We start from the raw sequence: 18,110 nt of genomic DNA on the forward strand, positions 1-18,110 counted from the left end.
TGCCTTTTAATAACTGTATTTTTTATTATTCAGTTTTGTTTTATTTATATTTTAATTGGGTTTTTAAATCTGCATTTTCCTCTTATGTGAAGCACTCTGGGAATTCATACTGAAGGCTGGAATAAAAATAGGCCAAGGAGCTTTCTTTCTCTGCTAGAGAAAGCCACATAGCAACCTGGTTCTTAATATATTGCATCAAGAGCATCTCCAAGATAAACAAACAAACTGGCCAGCAAGGTCATGCAGTGAGCTTCAATGTCACATGGAGATCTGCCGCATCCCAAGGATTTACATATACCAACTACACAGCTATTAACTGGCCACATTCAATTTGCAACAGGTGTGTGTGGAGGGGGGGAATACACAGTTGTGTTTCAAAGGATGTCGTTCAAGAGATTCCAAGCAGTCGTCTAGCTAGCCCATGGGTCCAACCACACAAATATACTTTAATTTGGGTTGTTGTTGTTTTAAGATGCTTCTGCTGCTTCCCTGTTTGTTGTGGTTTCTGTTAATCACCTTTGCCAACTAGGTACTGCCAATGCCAAGACCAACCAAAAAAACGAAACTGCAAGAAAAAAGAGGAAATTCCCTTTGCAAGAACATCAGCTTTCACAATATATTTCACATGATGTCACCACCATGGTGGCTAAATGCTGTGCCAATGCTATTAAAATCTGGTCCGCACATATAGGAGGTACTCAAATTAACTCCTGATCCAACCTAGAAAAGATTTTGCTTCTAATCTATATTGCATAGTAAATAATTTATTATATATCTCCTAATGGTTTAATGATGGCTAATCTTTTTAGAGAATTTATTTTAGTTTATATTTAAAAATCTTATCCCGATGATGTAATGCATTTATTTGTTGTGCTGGTGGCTGACCGTAATAAATAATGAATGATTGATACTTCACATGCATATGTAGTGAACACACCCAAGTCAAAGGAATTCCGTTCCTAGTGCAAGAGAAGTGGACAACAAATATACAACTGCAATCCATGTCTGATAACACATCAGTGGCATTATTCTTTCTTTTTAAAAACAAAACAAAACTCTTGCCAAGTTTTGCTTTCTAGCAACCTCCATAGATCAACTTTAACTGAGATCAAAAAGGTATTGAATCACCCCACCCCAAATGCTGAAGAAGAAGAAGAAGAATTTATTACGTATACCCCGCCCATCTGGCTGGGTCTCTCCAGCCACTCTGGGCATCTCCCAACAGAATAATTGGCAAAGTTTATCATTTTTAATACAGGACAGAAAACATTTATGAGTTTGGCCACAATTCTAACCTTGATGGGAACAATGCCTTGCCATGCACACAGCATAGAAGGTAAACCTGTACCATATGCACCAAAACAATAGAAGTTCATTATACATTTAGGTACGAAAAGGAGGGTCCATATGCCTGTTAGATGAATAGGATCAGGCCTACACTTCCAATTGCCTTTCTGCTACTGACCAGGGCCTGTTCAGCTCAGTAGACTAGACACAGGCCAACCACAATGTATGAGGGAGCATGCTGCATATATAGTCTCTCAAAAAGTTGGTTATCATTGCTGTTTATCATTGTTTCTGTTGGTGTTGCCTCAAAGGAGGCTTCACTATTCTTCTTCTTTACTACTACTACTACTTCTTCTTCATCATCATCATCATCATCTGTATTTATAGCCCATCTTTTTCTCCAAGCAGCTCAAAATGCCTTCCCCTCCTTGTTTAATCCCCAAAACAACCTTGTGAGGAAGGTTAGGCTGAGAGGCAGTGACGGGTCCAAGGCCACCCAGTGAGCTTCATGGTCGAGTGGGGTTTGAACCCTGGTATCCCAGGTCCTGGTCCAGCACTTTAACCACTACACCACACGGGGCCTCTCAGTACAGTTCAAACACAAGCAAAAGGGGAAGGGGAGAACAGCTAAACTGAGATGGAATAAGGGTGTTATGAGGAATACGTTTTTACCTGGAACTGGCTGCTTTAAGGTCACAAAAGTGGGTTAACAAAGCTTTCACTACATCGCTGCAGACGACTTTAACTACATCAATGTGACTGAGCCTCTGTCGCAGCTGCTTGGCAACTTCCCAGAAGTCTTCAGATAGCAGGTGGTACAGCTGTCCCTCGTCTCTGCTGAGGTGACCATACCAAGATAAAATGTAATCTCTGTAGCTGTAGTCAAACACTGAAACCAAAGCAACACCAAAGATGAAGCAGAATTCAGTCAGGAGCCCTGGGGGCAGGGGGGGGGGAGTACTGTTATGAGCAACTGGTGCTTGAAAACATTGGCTGCTTGCACCTTCAGCGTACTGCATTCTCCCACCTTTCAAAAAATAAGAAAGGGACGATATAAGAAAAAATGGCCTTGAAATAGGTTGCTGGAGGTTCACAGAGTAAGACTGCAACTGCCATTTGTCAGTCATCTTACTAGAAATCCTAAGTAGCTACCTATAACTAAGTAAAAATAAAATATGGTAATTTCCCACAGATTAAGTAATTTAATTAAGTACAACTGATAAAACACACTGTGTCACATGAAAACTAAGCTTTATTTTATGAAACTATTAACTACCCAGCTCTATCATACCTTTTTGGTCCGGCATGCCTAACTGCTTTATAGTCACACGTAGACACTGAGTTATAGTAAAAAGCCTCATGCTGCTCACTAAGACAGCTGGGTCGGTTCACCTCCCACTTTTTTTAAAATCAGTTACTTCCACTTTCACAGGAATGACAGTTTGCAGATTTAGATGCAGCAGCAAATTAACAGACTTTGCCAGAGCAGTTACCTGATTAAGAAGTGCCTGTGAAGAGGGGACAAGAGACCACACTGGTGCAATGCTTGTTCATGTAACAAACCTTACATAACATTAGAGGTGACTGAACCCACTATCAACTGTAGATGGGCATGCAATCCAAAGTGTTGACTGGTTGTGTTTCCAATGTAAATCCATGCGCTTCTACCCACAGCTCCTTAGCACCGAGCCTCCTATCTCTGGTCACTGTAGATCTCAACCCAATGCATGAAATGTTCTGCTAATAACAACCACGCCAATTGCCAACATTGTGTGGCTGACTCTTCCTGCCTCCACAATTAAAATGCTCATGGTTAAGCCCCATGCAAGGAAACTCCCTGCCACTGCAACACAGCCTTTGCAATTCAGCATTCATTTACAGACAGAAGCTCTCTAAGACACATAAGAAAATACTATCCTTTATCTGCTGGCAACTCAACCTAAGCCATATCTTCACTCTTTTTAATTAAATTATTTGGATACTGCCTTTGGAATATCATTCCTAGGCTGCACAATACATTTTATAAAACAGAGACACACTCGGGATATATCAGCATCGTATATTATTTTGATGACGGGTTCCTGAGTTTTAAAAGCCAGTTAAAAGCCAGTTAAAAGCCAGACTTTGTTTGATTGAATCACATCTCTTACCCGTAGTGTTTGTCCTAACTGCCTGCCTACTCCAAGAAGAAACCAATGCAAGAGAAGTGGGTCCTTGATCATTTTCAAGGCCAGCAGCATGATTCTCCAATACTGAATAGGTGATAATTTTAAAAAGGAAAAAAAGGGGGGGAAATAGAGTCGACCATCTTAGCTGTGAGTCCTAGAAGACCTGCTCCTTGTCTTGCAGGACTTTTCCACCTGGCCTGGGAGGTTCAACTATAAAACCTGAGGCTGCTGAACAGACTCTTTGTTGTTGTTGTTTTGTTGATGTTGTTAATTTTTTGTATCTTTATTTTAGAACTTCTTGCAATTTATGTGGAAATGGTTTGGTTTGGTTGTGTATTCTTTATTGTTTATGACTACTTTTCTTATGTTGCAGTTCTGTATTTTTTCTCACTGTAAGGCACCTTGAGCATGATTTGAACTGTGGAAAGTTATGTATGCATGTATGTACGGTATGTATGTATGTAATCAGTCCTATTTTTCTAGAAAAAGAGGTGTCAGAGCTTACCATGAACTTCTCCCTTGTTCTCTTAGAATAGCAATAGCATCCACCTGAGACATGCAGGAGCTGAGCTCCGGTGAGCTCTGGCTGAAAAAAAAGCCCTGTATGTAATATAAACCTCCAAATGTAGAAAGGAAGGAGCCAGGTGTGCTCACTATGAAGACTACTGTTCTTGTTTATTTGAGTAGTCATATTCTGCCTTGTCCAATGAAGCGTCAGTTCCAACAGCAGTCCCCTGTGCCATCTCCAACTCTATTCCAGAGGATCCCCTGATCTTTCACAGCTGAAAGGGAGAGCTGAGACCCAAGAGCACTCTATTCTGTTAGGGGAACTCCACTCATGGATCCAACCAACCATACATCTGCTTTAGACAATGACAGCACAGTTACTGACATTCAGATTCCATGCTACTAGTTGTGCAACCTGAATGTATCCCAAAGTACTGTGAGTGGGTATGGGGGAGCTTCTCAAATTTTTATTTTACAAAATCCCACAGTGTGAAATATTGAGGGCAATGACTTTTCATCAAATAACTGGTTATCTTTGAGTCCTACCTTCTTTCAGAGCTTTATCCATGTTATGAGAAATCATCAATCTCCTTGACTGGACAGATTCATGTGCGTTTCCGGATAAAAGAGTCTGAAAGAAAGCAAACATGCACACACCTAAGACATGGATGAATGCAGCATTTAAATAATGATATTTGATTGCTAAATCCAGCAAAGCACACACTATGTTCGAGACATCTCGCCCAGCCTTAAGACTAGCCCAGTCATTTAAAAAGTAATTTTCTTTCCAAATCTGGGGTTGCCAAAACTCTGAGCCAGTCTCCTGACTCCAAAAGTTGCTCAGTTTTTTAAATGACCAATTTGAAGATAGAAAATTAAGTTATCATTTGCAAATAAAGATGTGTAAACTAATAAGGGAAGAGAACCATTCATCTTCTAGAACTGTCAACCCACAGCAAATTTGATGGCCACAGTATGCGAGATAAGAATACGACCAAATATTTGAAGTCACAAGGAGTCAACATTCAACATTTGCTGCCAACATGAAAGGGGGATGAACATGATCGGAATCAACACCTCACCTAGGAGGACTTCTTGTACAGCTGAACGTGTCCAGTAAATGTGCATCTCCACAGATAAAACAATCTCCCTCAAAGCTTCTCCATCTCAAATGACTCTAAAAGCAACACTATGCAAAAAGGGTGATTCAGTTGTTCACCCAAGTTAGCAGCAGTATTGTCTTTGAAGTGCAACATCTTTAATCACAATAACCCGCAGAATAGGTATTTACAACTTGCTTCGTTTAGATAGTGTGAGGCAAGCCACCATGTCATAAATCACATTACATACACATACAAAAATGCAACATATATAGTATAAAAAATTCATCAGTCAAAATTTTACAGATACTAAAAGCACCTCTCACATCCTACCCTGTTTTCTGGAAAACTACCAGATGTGATGTAATGTGCGAAATCTGTGACCAGGATCTCCCTTTTTTGTTTTGTTTCTAAAAGTAGCAGCTTGGGGAAGGACTCAAATTGAACTGGGACCACTGTAGTGGGGAAGGGGAAGGGGCGGTGAGTGTCATATATGGTAGCAGGTATAGGGCACGGCTTGGCCAAAATGCCCTGGTGAGCCAAATGGGGAGTCTTGGCAGGTCAAATTTGGCCCATGGGCTGGAGGTTTCCCACCCCTGTACAACATGGAATGTAAGTGCTCTACATGGAAAGTATGGCCTCTCATTTCATGGGCATGCTGTGTACACTGCTAACTGTATACTCAGCGTGCTTTCTTCTTATGTACACTTCTGAATCACACTCAAGGGTTATGAACATATGAAACCACTTTATACTCTCATGCCATTGGTCCACCTACCCCCATACTGTCTAGTCCAACTGGCAGTAGCTCTCCAAAGTCTCTTAAAACCAAAACATTAAACGCCACAATATTAAAAAAGCAATTACGAAAAGCAGAAGAAATAAACACACACAGCATAGCATACAAGTGGGGTTTTAGTAAGAGCATTTGCTTGGCTTTGAAATGACAAGCAAAGCACCATTCCACATTTGGGGTGGACCACCAAGTAGGGAAGGTCCTTTCTCCTGCAGCCACCTGCCATGCCACAAATGGCAGGGGCACTCAAAGAAGGTCCTCATATGCTACAATGCTAACCCCACTTTCCTAATTCCCATTGAATACAATAGGACTTACTTCCAGGATGACATAGTTGGTCTGTACTGTTATTGTACGGCAGGTACACGTGGAAATAAACAGTTCTTCTGGCTTCAAAAAAGGTCTAAACTAGGTCAACGAAGGAGCTATGGCCCTCTCCACAAAGCATTCTCAGATATTCAGTTCAAGCAACCAAACACAGTTCTGTGCATATTTATCTCTCCCTCTTGGTTATCTTCAGTCAATGAAAAGAAATGTAAAAACCACTACCATGTAGAGCACTACCAACAAGCCCATCAACTATTTCTAGGAAATTATGAGGAGGAACAAAAATAGGCATAGCGCCAGGAACATAAAAATAATGGACTGTCCACAAAAGAAACATCTTATTTCAATCTAGGGCCCAAATGAAAAACTCATGTTGTGAAGGAGCAATACTAGATGAGTCACACATGCTTAATGTTAAATATTGAGACAATTAATATTCCTCAGTGGATCCTGCCCTCTCACTGGGTGTCAATTAATGCCAGATTTAAGTTTTGTAATGAAGAGTTGCTGCTTCTAATAACATTTCGGTATTAGTTCTCCGGCCTGCTTTGGATAATGATCCTCTTGGCCAAATAAGTGGACATATGAGCAAACCTTTTGCCTGCGCCCACAGGCCTTCTGTTGTAAAAGCAATCAACCCAATAAGACTCTAACTAACTAGCATTTCCCATTTTGTACAAACCGGAAAACTATGGGTTACCAGTTTTCAAAGAAGCCAGGATGTAAAGCCAACTTTAACTATGGTTAAAGGCTTCTATGTTTGATTACTAATTGTCGGAATACGTTGCACGGATCCGCCATAGGATCCACATTTATTTATTTGTTTAATGAAGTTTTCGGGAACTACTTTTGGTATTACTACGCGCGAAAGCGAAAGTAAGAATGAATAGTTTGGTTCACCAATGAGATTAATCCGCCTTTATTTTGTAGTTCCGGTCATGTTCAAAGTTATTAATGAGCGTTAAACTTGCTTCCCGCCCTTTTGGAGGGCAGCAACAGTGATTTTATTGGTTGAGGCATTGATCATGATGTCACGTTTGTTCCTAAATAAAAGGCTGAGGCTCCCCGCTTAGGCACGTTCGTTCAGTTCATTCACGTTTTGCTTTAGTTGGGTTTTAGTTGAAGTCAAGTTTAGTTTAAGGGTACTGGGAGCGGGCTGGATGGGTTGGATGGGTTTTTCCTTTAGGTAGAGTTAGATCGCGGAAGATCATTCGGTTTAGCTTTAGTTAGGTTTCTTTTAGGTTTAGCCTAGGGCTAGGCTTGCGGAAGATATTTCGGTTATAGTTTATTTAGTTAGCCTCGTGGAAGATTGGGCGCGCAGGGACTTTAAGCTTAGGAGAACTTAGCTTAGGGGACGAGCCTACGCGGGTTCTGCCAAAGCCACTAAAGATATAACCGGTGTCTGTCTTTCCTTGGGGCAAAAGGGGAGTAAAAGGTTTAAGGTAAAATTTTTAATTTTCCTTGAGTTAATCTACCTATTCAGATTCAGGGTATCTTCTATTTCTCGAGGCAATATTTTGGTTAGAAGGCAACTAAGAACTCATGCACCTTCGGAGTCATTACCCGGCTTACTCAGTTTCCTTCAGATTGTGAGACTTGGCCGGCGCCCGTGCTCAAAAGCACGCGGAACGCTGGCCGCTTTCCCCGCTACTGGTACCTCGTGCATGAGCAGTCCAAGTTTGTGCACGAGGAGCTCCAGCACCCAAACCCCGACAACTAATGCTACAAAGGAAGCACTGAAGGGGGCATAAATGTGGGCAAAGGTTTATTCCTATCCAGGACTTTCCCCACCCCCCAGCCGGAGCTCACAGGAGCTCAGCTCCAGCACCTCTCAGGTGGGTGCCACTGCCATTCTAAGAGAGAAACAGAGAAGTTCACAGTAAGTTCTGGCACCTCTTTTTCTAGAAAAATAGCACTTCTATCTCAGCTTATTAAACGGAAATATATGGCCTATCCATCAGATTCACATACACAGGAAGGCCACTTTTGTGTTGCATTAAATACACACGTCTTAACTACTTCCTAATCATTATTATAAAATGTATTATTATGATTATTAATTAAATTTGCATACCACACTTCCCCCAAAGGCAGTCCTGTTGCTCTGTCCCAGCTCCTGCCAACCTAGCAGTTTGAAAGCATGCCAGTGCAAGTAGATACATAGGTACCACTGTGGCGGGAAGGTAAACAGCCTTTCAGTGCGCTCTGGTTTCTGCCACGGTGTCCCGTTGTGCCAGAGGCAACATGACCATGAAAGCTGTCTGTAGACAAACGCCGTCTCCCTCAGCCTGAAAGTGAGATGAGCACTACACCCCATAGTCGCCTTGGACTGGACATAACCATCCAGGGGTCCTTTACCTTTTTTTTTTTACCTCACAACATAAACATAAAATGTAGAGTAGGCCTACACGTATCTTTTATTTGGACCAGGATCTAAAAAGCTAATGTAGGGATATTTTATGCTACTTAGGGATACTCAAGAGATTTCCGTTGTTGTTTATAACTCCCTCAGACCACCCTCTTCCAAATGCTGTATCACAAACTGTTCTAGAAAGTCCCCTCATTCAAAAGTGATTTACTATGATCACACGGAGTTGGGTGTTCGGATCAAATGAGTCCACAGCATCTGGGAATTAGTTACACAATTATCGAATCTCAGGCTTGAATGACAAGTAAGCTAATATTGGGTAACTTCCCCCGGAACCGAACAGCGGAGAAGCCAGGATGTGTGTGGGTGTTACTTTATTAGAATGAATGAACTTCTCTGAATCCTTAAATAACATTTTTTAAAAAAAAATCATGTCAAGAAATACCTCACTAGAAAGAGTTCAGGCTCGCTGGGAAAGGATTTAAGCAATACAAAACAAATCTTATCGCATGCAATTGCTTCTCACTGACCTACAAGAGTGTTCTATTTAAAATGTGTTTACAGCAACAGAACCAATACTGAAAAATTAGGAACGAAAGCAGGGTGGGGGTGGAGAATCTCAAGCCTGAAGGTCAAATGCTTCCCAGCTCTCAGGGCTCTCTCGAGGCCATAACTTTTCTCGGGCTCTGTTGTCTATCCTCAAGTGCTTTTGCCTGGCTGAAATGTAACACAGAACTGTGTGGCAATGCCTCTTGCCTGTCTGGATAGAAAGATGTGTTTATGTGGCTGCATCCACCACTAGTATGCAATATTGCTCATGAAGGAATGTGTTCCTTTGGCTGGATAATGTTCATCCCCAACAAGGTAGAGTGAAGTTCTGAGTTCTGACTACAAATACTTCCATTACGTCTTATGGATAATATTTATCTACTTGCAATATTTATACCCCACCCAGAATGAGATTCTCTAGGCTGCCGATGGTAGCAATAAATAAATAAAAAAGAAGGTACAATACAATTAACCCTAAAAACAAAATATAGTACCATGCAGATAATAATTTCCGATCTACAAAACACTCACAATTTGAAACGTTATTAAAATGTCAACAAATCATTATACACACACACACACACAAAAAAACAAACAAACAGTTACAGGTAGGTCGCTGTGTTGGTCTGCCGTAGTCAAAACAAAATTGAAAAAAAACATTCCTTCCAGCAGCACCTTAGAGACCAACCAAGTTTGTTCTTGGTATGAACTTTTTGTGTGCATGGTATCTGAAGAAGTGTGCATGCACATGAAAGCTCATACCAAGAACAAACTTAGTTGGTCTCTAAGGTGCTACTGGAAGGATTTTTTTCCCCCGACACAAAAAACTGATTAATTACCCCTTCATGCTTTACCCATTTGTGCTGTCAATAGTTAAAGAGTAGCATACAGGTGGATTTTTTCCATTGTCACTATTATTTTTACAATCTGAAACTGAAGTTCCAAAGCATGTCCTGACCAGAGTATCAAGCATCTACCATAAGGAAACTAAAAACATCCAGGTCTGGTCAATGCCTGGAACAGAGACCTGTTGTGGGAACCTTAGAGTTCCAGGACGTAAGAAAAATGGGAGAAACAACCGTAAGAAAAGAAATAAAAACCAATATTGATCTGGTTGCCTGTAACAAATAAGAATCAGAACCAGGTAGAACATATTGTATACAGGTTATTTCCACTCTACACATATCTAGAGTGGAGTCCCCTTGATCTTAGCCAAAAGGCCAAGAAGCAATGCAGAGCCCCTAAGATGGTTGGATGGTGCCCTGAATGCCTCCTTCTGGCAACTCTTGGTGCCAAACAAATTGCTCTCCTTTCCTTTGGACCACATGTGAGGCCGAGAGGGGGGTGGGTCTTGTCATCTGGGCAGACCAGGATAGGGCTGCTATATTTTGAACATCAAAAAAGATGATGCTAAGCAAAAAAAAAAATGCAATTTGTTCCAATTTTTCCCTTGAAAAAGAGGACGTGTTCAGGAAAAAGAGGGCACATGGCAACCCTAGCAGGACCTCCATACATACTGCCCAGGCTTGTGCTTCAGGGATGTCACTTCAGTGATTTTACCCCCGGAGGCATAGATGGATGCCAAGAACAACAAATATGGATTTTGGAATTTCTATTAAACCCAGAGCATTTGCAACAAGTAAAATACCCTACTCTTTCGTGGTGTAAAATACCCTACTCTAAGCAGCTTCTGTAAAATGTTATCCATGCCACCAATGAAGAGCAAACAAACAAACAAATAAAGCATAACAGGAAAGGAAAGAAACTAAGTGCTGCAATTATAGAGCCTTGGTCTGAGGGACTTTGTGATTTCCTTAGGATTTTCAACACTAGCTGTGTTTGAGAGCCACTCCTTGCCCTGACTTCCTCAAATGGCAAAAAGGAAGGTTGCTCCCTCTTTCCCAGTCAGGAAAACAACCTTGCTCATTTTGCTAGCTACAAGATTGGCCTTAACAGAATTATCTGAAAATAAATGGGATATTGTTAAGGCCACCTATAAAACTGCACCGTAAATGTGTTGTTGTTGTTTTAAAAAAAAAACCCACCAATGAACATATACCTGCCTGTGTCAGATAAAATTGGACAGACAGAAAGGTAAAGGAAAGGGGGAAGGATGCTTGAAAAGACAAGAGGTACATATAAAAGAGTGCTACCATAAAGGAGATAAGCAGCATTTATAAGGGAAGCTCTACCCCTCAAAAAATGACAGCTAGCAGGGGCACATAAAAAGTGAAAAGGCTGTGAAGGATTTAATTCCACTGCCTACAAATGCAGGAGAATTTGCAATTGCAAGGTTACATTTCCGCAAGTAATCAAGAGGCTGCTCTCATCTAAGAATGTTATCTAGAGACAGAATCCAAGCAACAAGGACAAGGAGTACCCACTCTTGAAAACTGGAAGGCAAAAGATAGCTGTTATCAATAACTACACATTAGGTCACACTTCAGAATGAAACTGATTCTGGTGCTAAAGGCCAATTAGCAGTCTAAGTATACAAACCACTAAGGATGCAAAAGTTTATTATATTCTATGACTATTACTTCACAAAGCCAAACAATAGTATATCCAATGAGCTCTTGCAAAAAGACATACATATTAAAAAAGTATTTTACAGGTCAGTAACTTCACCAGACTTTTTTTGCAATACCCTTCCTACATAGCTAGGACTTGGATTGGAGTAATTTCCTGGGTTATTTATTTATTTTTAAGTGTACTTCCAGTTAAGATACATTAACAGATAAAGAACTAGCAGTTTGGTCTGCAATGATCCAGGGAGTAATAGCAGCTACCTGTGGATCACAGTAAGATTTTTTTTTTCAGAGGGAAAAATTGCATGGCACCCAGCCCTCACATCCCATGCAGCATGTATTTGGGGGCACTTTCTCTATTTTTACAAGGGTAAAACAAACAGCCTGACATTTATTCCACCATTGCTAAACAAGCAAGTATCTTAAAAGCAAATAAAATGGTCTTGATCTTTAGGGGGTTGCGAGTGACGAGCCAAATCAATTCAAGTCTTGCAGCACAACAAAATCCATTGAGTTTGGAGGCCGACACCATTAGTGGATGGTTTCATAAATTGCCCAGATTAACAATAAGACCGCTCTCATTCAAAGAAGATCCCAATTAAAACTGCAGGCTAAGGCAGGTTCTACTGCATAAATTTTCCAATTACACACACACACACACACACACACACAGCGTATATAGATATACATAATGGAAATCCCATTAATGGGGGAGATAAATCCAACTATATGCCTAGTCCCAATGCCAACAATGCAAAATAATTTTGTCTGATATGCAAGGCAGATGATATGATCAGTAGGTTTTAAATCAGTGTGCATTACTACTATGCTTATCATGTCCAGAATTTTGCAGTGATTATAGTAGCTGGCTTGTTGTGGCCAACAAATCAGTTGACCCAAATCACAGACACAAAAAATTCAAGGCATCATCTGTCCAATTACAGAATTTGGGGGGGGGGGGAATCTTACAAGTTTAGCTTCTATTTATATGTTATGCTGAATAAACAGCTCTAAACCAAACATTCATCTACTGTGCTTCACATGGATCATTTCCCTCTGGATATAATTTCTAAGTGTATACTATGATGTGCAACAAACACACTTGTCTATTCTGGTCCTGGGATACCACGTGCAATCACAAGGGTAGGGTACATTTTCCTTAAGAAAAGCAATATAGGAAAATTGCCATGTATGAAGCAGGCTTAAACTCCTGCGTGGTCAACATTATGAATTGTTTTCAGTGGATCTGATATGCTCCAATAAAAATTTGCTGTGGCAATTCAAACACTGTTTCCCACTTATCCTCACAGCAAATAAGGAATGACGGTTCTTCAGTACCGTATTTACTCGAATGTAATGCGCACCTTTTTTTGGCCAAATTACGTCGCGAAAATTAGGGGTGCACATTAGATTTTATGGCGCATTTACATTCGCCAGCAAATACTTTTTTTGTTTTGAGGTTTTGAAAATTGAGGTGTGCATTAGATTCGATGGCACGTTAGATTTGTGTTCATATGGTAAATCTGTGTGTGCTGCACCACTTCAGACAGCATGGGTGCTCCACTATTAAAAACCTCAATGTAGAAAACTAGATACTCCAGAGCTGGTGAACATCTAACTTTCTACATTTAGGGAGGGCAGGTGTGTATGTTTTGGTATAGAGAAGAAATCCACTCTGCAAGCTCCCCTTGGTAGTGGTAAACAAAAGTTTACCAAAAGTAAGAATGAAGCGCGGATCCTTCAATGTCATCAAAATCCTGTGCAATATGGTGCCTTCATACTCACCTGCTGCTTCTCATAATTTGGCCTCCCTTTAATGGCACCCCCCAAAAAACCACGGCCATAAAAGTGGGCTGTGTCACCCTGCCTGTTTGCCAAATTGACAAAAGAACACCTCAAATTAAACAACTGAATAGAGAGATATGTTTTTCTGCTTTTTATTCATAAGCACGTAGTATTTAGGAACACACATTTGAAATTGGCCAGCTTCGCCTACTGAACCAGTTCTATTTATTTACTGTATTTCTGCACTGCTCCAAAGGGTTATCTGAGTGACATGTGGTTTAAATGAATAAAAACAGCAAGAAAGCATTAACCCAAACCAAATACAACCATTGCAGGGCAGCATTAAAACCTATCAGCAGCAGCACAGCACACACTTTCTAGTGTTGCTTGTTGTTAATCCTACTTTGAACAAGTTTACCAGTATTAAGCTCCCAGGCCTGAAATAATCCCCTGCTACTTCGGGCGCTGCAGCCAAAAGAACTGGAGCAGCTGCACTGTCACTGCACAGGTGAATAATAGGAGACGGTCATCTTTCAGCAGGGAGAGATGAAATTAGGTTTCAGGCCGCTAAGCAGGCACCCACGCCATCCAGGTACACAGATTCCCCCCCTTATTCCTATTTTGGTATGAGATATTGAGGTGGGGGCGGGAATCAAACCTACACCACCTTACACTTACTTGCTAAAAAAAAAAAAAAAAAGACACCTGGACTCCAGTCTACCTGAACATACTATCCGGAGAGGCCTAAAGTTGAACCCCAGATGTCTGGGGAAGGCGGGAGATCTCTGGGATTCCCAAGTCGGGAAGAAAACATACTCTGTATGGGCTCAGAGGCACCGTCTACCCCACGGAGCTGAGAATCCAAGGAGAGAGCACAGTCGGCTACACGGGCAACTCTGGGTTGAACTCCAGCGCTGCTTTGTAAGGCAAGGAATGCACTCTGAAAAGAGTCTAATAAACTCAACGTCGGTAATTCGGCGCAAGGCAAGGGGTCCATGGCAGGGATACTTGCTTACCACGGCAGCTTGCAGTAAGGGAGCGGCGTTTTCCCTGCCCGGGTAGCGGCAGTTCCAGGCAGCGCGGAAATCCGGCGGGGGTCTGAGGCGGCCGCGGCTCCGGCTGACGAGAGCCAGCAAGGTGCCGACTACGAAGGCGCTGGCGGCGCAGGCCAGGTAAAGGGCCAGCTGGAGCAGGAGCAAGGCCAGGCTCGGCTGCCCGCCAGCCTCGGCCGCCTCCTCGCCGTCGTCGCCTTCCTTCTGCCGGCCCAGGTGGAAGAGGGACACCGCCAGCAACAGCACCCCCAGTCCGGCGGCCAGCATGGAGCAGGGCAAGCCGCGACCAGTCGCCGCCGCCGCCGCCTCGTCGTCCTCTTCGGCGGCGGCGGCGGCCGGGACGCTGCCGCTCCCGCACGACTCGCCGGGACTTTGAGCTGCAGGGGAGCCGGCGGCGGCCGAATCGAGCTGCCCGCTGCTGCTGCTGCTGCTGCTGCTGCTGGAGGGCACGTTAGCGGCGTCGGCATCGGGGAACATGCTGCTCCAGGCGTCTCCGGGAACCAGCGCATCTCCCGCCGCGGGGGTCCCCTCGCAAGGTCGCGTCCACCCCGTCAACAAGACTCAAAGCCCCGCATGGGCGCAGGCAGCCGGCCGGGCTCATGCCCGGGATCCCCGAAGGGACGCGCAGCTACAGCGACGCAGCCTGGCCGCCTAACTGCGAACAAAAGAAGCTGCTGCTGCTGCTGCTGCTGCTGCCGCCGCCGCCGCTGCAACCGGCTCTCTAGTTCATCGCATCTCGCGCAGGAACCGGCGGAGGCCCCGCTGAGCCTGTTTGCGCGCCGCGGCGAGAGGAGGCGGCGGATGAGGAGGAGGAGGGAGTGCCTGAATGACAGCAACTGCTGGAAACCGAGCCATGTGTGCTCCAGCGGGCAAGGCGGGGCCAGCCGCGTAAAGGCAGCAGCTCCGGGCCAGCTCTTGCCTTTCTCCCCTTGGCTGGTTGCGGTGTCAATCTTAGTGCTGAGATTCTCGCAGCGGCTCTGTTCTGTGGGTTTTCACTTCTCAGGAAAAGAAAAAAGAAGTGCTCCCTCCAGCGGAAGTCTGTAAATCCTCCTGCGTTTTGCAATGCCTGGTTGTGATTGAGAAGCATGCAAAATGCGGGTTTCCAGTTGCATTCTGCAACCCAGCTACAAACTAGGGAGTGATAGCAGGGCGGTTTCGGCACCAAGAGTATGCAGCCCAACCCTATGCATGGCCGTGAGTTCATAGGATCATAAAAGTAAAGGGACCCCCGACCATTAGGTCCAGTCGTGGACGACTCTGGGGTTGCGGCGCTCATCTCGCTTTACTGGCCAAGGTAGCCGGCGTACAGCTTCCAGGTCATGTGGCCAGCATGACTAAGCTGCTTCTGGCGAACCAGAGCACCGAGTGGAAACGCTGTTTACCTTCCCGCCGGAGCAGTACCTATTTATCTACCTGCACTTTGACGTGCTTTCGAACTGCTAGGTTGGCAGGAGCAGGGACTGAGCAATGGGAGCTCACCCCATCGAGGGGATTCGAACCACCGACCTTCTGATCAGCAAGCCCTAGGCTCTGTGGTTTACCCACAGTGCCACCCCCATTCCCATATGATCATAGGGTTGTATTATTGGAAGGGACACCGAGGGTCATCTATTCTAGTCCAACCTGCTGCGCTGCAGGAATCTCAGCTAAAGCATCCATGGCAGATGAGCATCCAACCTCTGCTTTAAAGAGGTTGAAGAAGAGTTCACCACCTCTCGTGGGAATCAAGTCCACTGTTGAACAGTTCTTATTGTTAACACCCCCCCAAGGGTCTCTGGCACTGACTCCTGCCATAAAGCCAATTGAGGAGACGATGGGTGGAAAAGCTATTCAGTTTATTGAGAGATGCATCAATCTAGACACAGGGCGAATAAGATCACAAAGGCTGTGCACCTCACATTGGGGAAAGCATACTTATACATACTGTATTGCAAAAATGCCTGAGCTCATGCCCGATGACTATAAGCTTCCTAACTGGCTAAAGTTCTGCACAGACAAGAGCATGCTAAGCTCTGATCTTCCCGCAACTTGTGGGGGCTCTCATGTTTGTTCCCTGCTTGCATTAGCAGTTTCATATATGATTTTGGAAAGTCACATAGCTTCCTGTTATGCTCTGTGGTTACAGTACCTATGTACTTTCCAAACCCTAAAGGTGACATTTACTGTAATTTGCTAAACTGGTAGAGTCTTATCTCTATTACCATAAAGGTAAAGGTACCCCTGACCGTTAGATCCAGTTGCAGAGGACTCTGAGGTTGCACGCTCATCTCGCTCTATAGGCCGAGGGAGCCGGAATTTGTCCGCAGACAGCTTCCGGGTCATGTGGCTAGCATGACTAAGCCACTTCTGGTGAACCAGAGCAGCACACAGAAATGCCGTTTACCTTCCCGCCGGAGCGGTACCTATTTATCTACTTGCACTTTGATGTGCTTTCAAACTGCTAGGTTGGCAGGAGCTGGAACCGAACAACGGGAGCTCACCCCGTCGCAGGGTTTGAACCGCCAACCTTCTGATCGGCAAGCCTTAGGCTCTGTGGTTTAGACCACAGTGCCACCCGCGTCCCTACTCTCTATTACCATAACAGTCCACAAATTCATGCAAGCATAGCAAGGCTTCTGCTATACCATGGGAGGGGCAGTTACAAAAAAGCAAAATAAAACGTCCTGGTGATAATGATCGTCCACTCAAGTCCACCCAGCCCTGTATCCCTTGTGGGTGGACTATCATTACCGTCTGAAAGTTCTTTCTGATGTTTAGCTGGAATCTCATTTCTTGCAAGTTGAATCCATAGGTTTGGGTCTTCTGTTGATGTAATGTAGAATAACATTAGCATTTTATTTTATTTTTTGCTGCTGCATCACACTGTTGTCCCATGTTAAGCTTGTAGTCTACTAAGAATCACATTTACTACTGGCAGACCAGTGTCGCCCATCTTATATTTCTGCAGCTGCTTATTCCTGCCTAAGTGTGGTACCTTACATTTGATAATTATTGCTAATTATTTTATATAATCAATGAATATAATGTGGGCCTTATTCTCAAGTAAATGTGCCTAGATCCTGCTACAGGCTGTAACCCTAAAGGCTGTTAAATTAAATGAGACTTGCACCATGATCCTATGCATTTCCTCAGAAATTAAAACAATGGGATTGAGTGATAAGCGTGTGTTGAACAGTAGCCATGCAACACAGGCGTTTGCACGTTTAATCGGAAGATCCAACTTCTTAATGAGACTTACCGGTAACCCCAAATCAGTGACCATATTAAGCCTACTCCTTAACGCTTTGGGGAATGCAACTTAAACAGTCAGCCATAACTCACTTGAAAATGAAGTTTAAGGCAAAGGTTGTGTAGATGCCGTGAGGAATTTGAGAACCAAGAGATCGCATTACTTGCACTGATTGTAGCGGATCTTATTTACAAAACCCTTTGAGCAAACTCGTGAAGGAGCCATCGAAGGAGGAGGAAGCTCTTAATGTTTATAGCACACCTTTAAGGGGCGCTCTTGACGCTGGGTGATGGCGACAGAAAAGGCAAAAAGATCCGAGATCCCCGCCTAATCTGCGAGGATTACATGCTCTATTTGCGGCATTGCCAGTCGCTACCATTTACGAGACGAAGATTTGACCTTAGCTAGAGAGTA

At 43.5% G+C, this 18,110-nt stretch overlaps 1 protein-coding gene across 2 annotated transcripts in view; it reads right to left on the minus strand.

Annotated features, from left to right (window-relative positions):
• SNX25 (sorting nexin 25) overlaps window positions 1–15,160 on the minus strand; it is a 54,512-nt gene extending 39,352 nt beyond the window's left edge. The window contains exons 1-3 of one of the 2 annotated variants that reach the window (XM_033161057.1): window positions 14,432–15,160; window positions 4,509–4,593; window positions 1,960–2,176 (exon numbers count right to left, since the gene is read on the minus strand). In XM_033161057.1, the coding sequence (XP_033016948.1) occupies window positions 1,960–2,176; window positions 4,509–4,593; window positions 14,432–14,944 (815 nt within the window). In that variant the 5' untranslated portion in view covers window positions 14,945–15,160. The remainder of the gene's footprint in view (window positions 1–1,959; window positions 2,177–4,508; window positions 4,594–14,431) is intronic. The other variant, XM_033161058.1, reaches the window with a different exon arrangement.
• Window positions 15,161–18,110: the final 2,950 nt, after the last annotated feature.

Source organism: Lacerta agilis, chromosome 9 (genome assembly GCF_009819535.1).
Source record: "Lacerta agilis isolate rLacAgi1 chromosome 9, rLacAgi1.pri, whole genome shotgun sequence".
In the NCBI taxonomy this organism is placed as follows: Eukaryota; Metazoa; Chordata; class Lepidosauria; order Squamata; family Lacertidae; genus Lacerta; species Lacerta agilis.